This window comes from Entamoeba invadens, assembly GCF_000330505.1.
Source record: "Entamoeba invadens IP1 unplaced genomic scaffold scaff_1105074724819, whole genome shotgun sequence".
Classification (NCBI taxonomy): Eukaryota; Evosea; order Mastigamoebida; family Endamoebidae; genus Entamoeba; species Entamoeba invadens.
The window spans coordinates 79,549-86,285 of NW_004443623.1; the positions used below are offsets into that span (position 1 = coordinate 79,549).

The 6,737-nt window shown below is 29.1% G+C and overlaps 1 protein-coding gene across 1 annotated transcript; it reads right to left on the reverse strand.

Moving 5' to 3' along the window:
* Positions 1–1,080: 1,080 nt before the first annotated feature.
* Positions 1,081–6,318, reverse strand: EIN_507100 (protein serine/threonine kinase, putative; the record flags this gene model as incomplete). The annotated part of the gene is made up of 1 exon (XM_004259562.1): positions 1,081–6,318. One exon carries the CDS (start codon positions 6,316–6,318, stop codon positions 1,081–1,083), a length of 5,238 nt encoding a protein of 1,745 aa, XP_004259610.1.
* Between the last annotated feature and the right edge of the window lie 419 nt (positions 6,319–6,737).

A 6,737-nucleotide genomic window follows, 5' to 3' on the forward strand; every position in this document is an offset into this window, starting at 1 on the left:
TCTTATTGGTTATATCAAACCTACAATCTTGCACACTTTTTAAGTGTTTTTTATTTTGTTATTTAAAAAACTTGAATATCTGATAATATTATATAATTATTTTTATTAACATTTTTATTTGTTTATGAAAACAGTTTATTTTCTTATTATTTTTATTACTGATATTAATTTGTTAAATTATATATTTTATTGATTGAAGGACGAATCTTTAACAAAAACCAATTAATTTGAGTTTATGAATGATGAAATGTTTTATAAATAATTTAAAAGTTTGAATTTAAATTGAACTATTTAATAAAAATAGTCAATAATCGTTCTAAATTGTTCATGAAAAGTCGCCATTATTTTCATTTTTTGGAAAAGTGAAATTATTTTTTAAAATATTTTTATAAAAAAACAAAAAAATAAAAATTTTTAAGTTTTCGAAGGGTTAAATTGTAATAAGATTGTAAATAGTTTTTCGTTTTTTAAATAAAATTGTGTAATAATTTAGTTTTTCACCGTAATATATATACAGTTAACAGAAAAAGTGGGATGCTAATCTTAATATAAATTAATTTAATATTATTAATAATAAATAATTAATAAAAATTTATTTTGTTTTTTTCAATATATTAATTTTTTGATTAATAATTTATATTAAAATTAATAGTAATTTTATTATTTTTCAATTGAAATTAACCAATAGTTACGAGCATCCTTGTTTATCTAGCATCCCCATATTTCCTCATACTGTAATCAATAACTATAATAATCATCTGTCAAAAACATTAACAAAATTGTCTAACAGAAAGGCTAAAAAACCGTTTCTATCTTTGTCACCACTTCCACTTGATTTTATAGATTTAAATAATATTAATATAATAAAATGTATAGTACTGTTTACCATGAAGGCTGAATATGCCTCGTGGAGACTTTTTCTGTTTGAGGTGGTAATTTGTATTATACTTTTTATTATAATGTTATTAGTTATAACTATTAAATTAATGGGAAGCGGTTAAAAAGACTAAAGCTGTTTTATATCCTTTTGTAATTACGTATTTTGTCGTAAATGATAGATAAAACAATAAAACATTTAAATTATTGAACGCATTGGTTTTCCAATTCACAGACCAATTTAGAAGATGTGATCCTTTCGATTTGATTATGTTTCCAACACTTTTCAATAATATCAAAAAGTTGAGTTGGCATGTTATCTTGCTTTTCTAGACGTTTTCCCGATGTTACGAATTCCGCAATTTTCCATGGAAATTTGAAGAATGTTTTTGGGTATGCATTACACCACCCAAGACACTCATACATCATAACACCGAACGAATAAATATCAGCACTCTTTTTGTACTTCTCTTGTTTTAGTATCTCAGGAGCCATATAAGTAGGTGTACCAATACTTTTAGTGAATGTCATGTTCGTCTGTAACAAATTGACGTTTCTCGAACTTCCAAAGTCAGTTAACTTAGCAATTACTTTTTCTGTGATATCCAACGAAAAGACTAAGATATTGTCTGGCTTAATATCTCTGTGTAAAATTCCATTTGTATGTAAATACTCAATTCCCTTTGAAGAGTCCAATAACATTTTGGTTCGCACATTTATATTAACTTCTTCATTCTTTTTGTGTTTCATTAAATCTTGTAAACTGCCAAATTGAGCAAATTCGGTGACCATACAAATTTTACTTGGAACAAATACAGCGCCATAAAAGTGGACGATATACTCACTTCTGAATTTGTCTAACATTGAAACTTCATTTGCAAAGTCTTCAAAACGTTGTTCGTCGTTTTCTGTCATTGAAAAGTTTGTATTGTTTTTTGTGGTATTTTTCGAAGTGTCATTTGTGTTATAATTTGTACTTTCCTGTGTCGCTGTTCCCGAATTAGTTTGTTGTGTATTTGAATTATTCATTTCATTAGTTTTGTTATTTAAATTTGTGTAATTTGCTGTTCCTCCTATTTTGGTTGAGTCGCAATTTTCTACAGAAAATTTCATTCGTTTTATAGCAACCAGATTTCCTCTATAAGTTCCTTTATAAACTGTTCCAAACGTGCCTTCTCCTATTTTCTTATCTTCAATCAATTCGTGATAATCTAGTCGTGTCGATGGCTTTGTGCTTGCTCGTATTTTGATTAGAATGACTTCTTCTTTCCCCTCGTTCACATCAAGACACACACACGCAATTTCATCTTCAATTTTAGACGAAAAATTTGGTGTTATAAACACTTCAAATTCACATGCAAAGTTCTTTTTGAGTGTCACCAATTTAGGTTCTGTTCTAATAGAATATTGGTCGCACCCCTCCTTCACAGTAAATTGAATTTTAATTGGCGTTTTCCCTTTGTTACCAATACACAGCAATTCACGACTCTCTACATTGACATCGATGTCTGTGTCACTCTCTCCAGTAAATTCAAGAACCTTTTTGTTACTACAAATCTTCGTTGAAATATTTGTGAACGTCACATTTGATTTTTTCATGTCGAAAATACAGACTTTGGCTTCTTCTTTTTTCGTCTTTTGTCTCTGGTGTAAATAAATTAACAATAAAATCACTGAAATGGTGCCAAATATGATGACAAAGAAGATAACCAAAATTGGCACTCCAACTTTCAAAAACAAAGTTTTGTCATCGACACAGGACAACCCATCTTCACTCAATTTCTTGTTATTTTCACATTGTGTGCAATAATTATGTGAGGCTTTCACACAAAATTGCACTGTTGTGATGTTTTCGCAAAGTTCACTTTTTAATATGTAATTGTTTTTACAGAGTGTACACGACACATCAGATGTGCATAATTGGCACTCACTGTTGCATTGATAACACCTGTTATTTGCCAAATTCAAGTAATACTCGTCAGCACACGATTTACACCCACTCTTTGTTTTGTCTATACAATTTGTTAAACCATCAAAAGACTGACATAAATACGACTCACTTGGTGTCAAAAAGTAGTTATCAATACATGTCAAACACTTTGAAATTTCAGTGCATGTGGAACACGATGGATCACATTTGACACAATCGTTCTTGTCTTTAAAATACCCATTTTTACATATGGCACATCCAACATCATTTGGCATCGAATTTTGACATCGTGAGCGTAAATCACTGGCTAACTCACACTCATTATTGACATTCAAAAAATACAAATCAGTCGAACATGAAAGGCAGTACGTCGAATTATAACACGTCACACATTTCCCTTCACATGGAAGACACTTGTTGTTTGATAAATAAAACTTTTCGTTGCATTTTACACATCCTTTAGTTGTCATTATTTCGCAATTTGTAAGATCATCATTTTTCATATTTTTGAAATTATTTTGATTCTTTTTATCATATTCATTTATAATTAATTTGGTTGAAGTTTTTAAGTCTTTATTAAATTGGTTATTTAATTTAAAAGTTCTAACTAAAGTGCAACTATTGTCGTAAAGACCATATGTACTTTGACATTCGTAAATCGTTCTAATTGCATTTGATGTCAATATGAGATATTTCTCTCTAAATGTTGATGGTAAGCAATAACCACTATTTTCCGTATTGCTTTTATAATAAGAAGGTATACACTCTTCACATGATACTCCATGAGACCGTTTGCAGTATAGTTGTTCCATTCTAACACAGACATTGTTGTCAATTAAATAATTATTTTCGCACTTTATACACACATTTTTGTTATATAATACGCAATTTTCAATAACATGTTTTGTACAAGAGTTGTTTTTTAAAATGTAATTTGTATCTTTAGAACATTTAACACAATCACTTTGTTCATTTTGAATACAATTAATGTCATTATTACACATTTTGGAATTCAAATTAATAACTGCATTTTTGTCACAAGTTAGTGATACCACAGTCTGTTGACTTAAAATGCACTTTGCGGTGTTTTGGTTGTATTGATTACATAGAGAACATTTATTATTTTCATTAACATATTCATTATCATTACATTTGAATTTTGCATTATTTCTACTATACGAATCAACATCATTTTGTAACACACACTTGTTGTTGTTATATTCGTAATAATCATCACAATTAAAACAAGTACTTTGCATGTTATTGTTATTAAAGTATTTGCAGGATTGCATGTAACTATAGCACTCACCTATAATAGAAAATCCATTATTACATTCTTCACATGATATTTTCGAGTTACTCACACATGTTGAATTGTTAGGTATACATTTACCTTTATTTAAATAATAGTTGTCATTACATTTTAAACACTTATTAACATAAAGTTGTGTGGTACATCCATTGTTATATTGTAAACACGTTTTATTTGTTTGATTATAATAATAATAGTCTATACACAGAGTACAAATACCATTTGATGCCATATAAGGCGGATAACACTCCAAACATGTTACTTTATCTCCTGAATATGCACACATCTTACAATTATCAATTTTGTTATAACAATAGTCGCATTTGCTTATTTCACTTTGATATTTATGAGCAGGACATACACACTTCCCAATTTGTGTTATAAATTCGCCATTACACGTTATACAAATTTCTGAAAGTTGACTACATGTGTTACAATTGTTTATTTCATTACATAAGTGACACGTTTTGTTCTTGGGAAAATAATTTGGTTTACATAGTGTACATCCAATAAAAGTATCACAAAAATCAAATGTGCATGATGTATCACAAGGTAAGCACTTGTTATCATACAAATAAGTTCCGTTATAACATGACGTACAATTTGTGGACTGAGTTTCACATGTTAAACAGTTTGTATCACATAAAACACAAATTCCATCGAGTGAATAATACCCATCATCACATTGTGAACACATAATGGGATATGAATAACACTTTCCAGTCTTACAATTTTCACAAGTATTACAAACTCCATTGAGATAATACCTCTCTCCTTCAACACATGAAGTGCATTTTGTTGCTGATCCCGTGCAATTGTAACACGTCGAATCACATTTTAGACATTTATTAGACTGTAAATAATATTTCTCAGCACATTTATAACATGATAATCCAGTGTTTCCACTACACTCAAGGCACTCTGGCGCACATTTATTACAATATCTACCAGTGTTATTAGAGATAGTATAATATCCTTTATCACACGCATAACAATAAGTCACACGTGAACAGTCGAGACACCCTTCTGAACATTTTTCACACAATCTCGAACTATTCCGGAAAAAATATGGATAACACTCTCTGCAATAATAATAAGTACAAGACATGCAACCGTCTGTACAAGGAACGCAAGTTCTATTATAAGAACTGTATCTTGATTCAAGATAAAATCCATCATAACATCTTGTACAATTTGTTCGATAAGGACCATTGCAACGATAACACTCCGAGTGACATTCATTGCACTCTTTATTTGATAAAAAGTAATGGGTATCACAACTCGTGCAATTTTGGCTTGTTGGACCGTTGCAATTATAACAATCTGCACTACATGCAAAGCACTGAGAATTTAACATATAGTATCTTGAATAACATGTTTTGCAACTTGATGAAGATGAACTCGAGCAAGAATTACACGAAGAATGACACGCAATACAACTTCCACTTGAATAGTAATAATGTGATTTACATGAGGTACATTGATTTGAATTGGGTCCACTGCAATAAAGACACGAAGAATAACAAGAAAGACACGAAGTTCCTGATAGATAGTAATATTGATTGCAAGTAACACAACTTGTGGCAGTAGTACAATAATTACATGGAGATGAACATGAATAACAGTAATTGGGATCTTTTAAATAATACCCATTTTTACATGAATAACACTGGGTATCTAACCCACCGTAACATGTGACGCACCTATAACTACACGAACTACAAGAGCCTGAAGATAAATAATACCCATCATAGCATTTGGTGCATGTTGTATCACTACATGTCACACAATTGGTACAGGAGCCTTTTAAAGTCATTGAAGTGTTATTTAATGTAGTGTTTTTATATAATAATCGACTTAATTCATTTTTATTGCTTTGATGCGATAAAAACGTAAGTTGAAAAGTATTTCGCTGTTTAACATATTGATAACTTGTATTTTTGGTTGAAAAAAATAGAGTGTGTATTAACGTTAAGTTTGTTATAATAACCAATTTTGTTATTTTATTGCAACATACTTTATAATTGTCGTCAATAAGTGGCAACTCAATTTTATTATCCAATGAACTCCACTCGAAAGACACTGGACATTCTTCTTCAATTTCTACACATTGCATCTTATCTGAGTATTTGCACCACTTTATATTCACAATATTGGAATTTACAACAAAAAGTAGAAGTAACAAAATAAACATTTTCATGTTTATTATTATTAGAGTTTTGTTTAAAACAAAGTCAACAAAAATAATTTTTTTGAATCAAATATTGTTTAAGTTGAATTGGTATTACAGTCCCTTAAGCCAGCGTTATGAGAAAAGCTCTCCTTTTCGAATTGTTTATCAAAATAAAGTTAATTTAATTATAATTATTTTATAATTAATAGTTAATTTTTAAAAACAATATTCGGAAGAATTGTTTTGATAAATATGGAACAATTAAAAAAATGTAATGAATATAAATAATAAATTTCTAGTATATATTATAGATATAATGGAAAAACAATCCTAAAATAACACTTTTCTAATAAGTTTAGCCACGATTGACCATTTCCCTGTTAGATTTTTTGTTAATTCCCAAAACTGCATTACAATTTTAAAATTTAAGCAATTATTTATAAAAA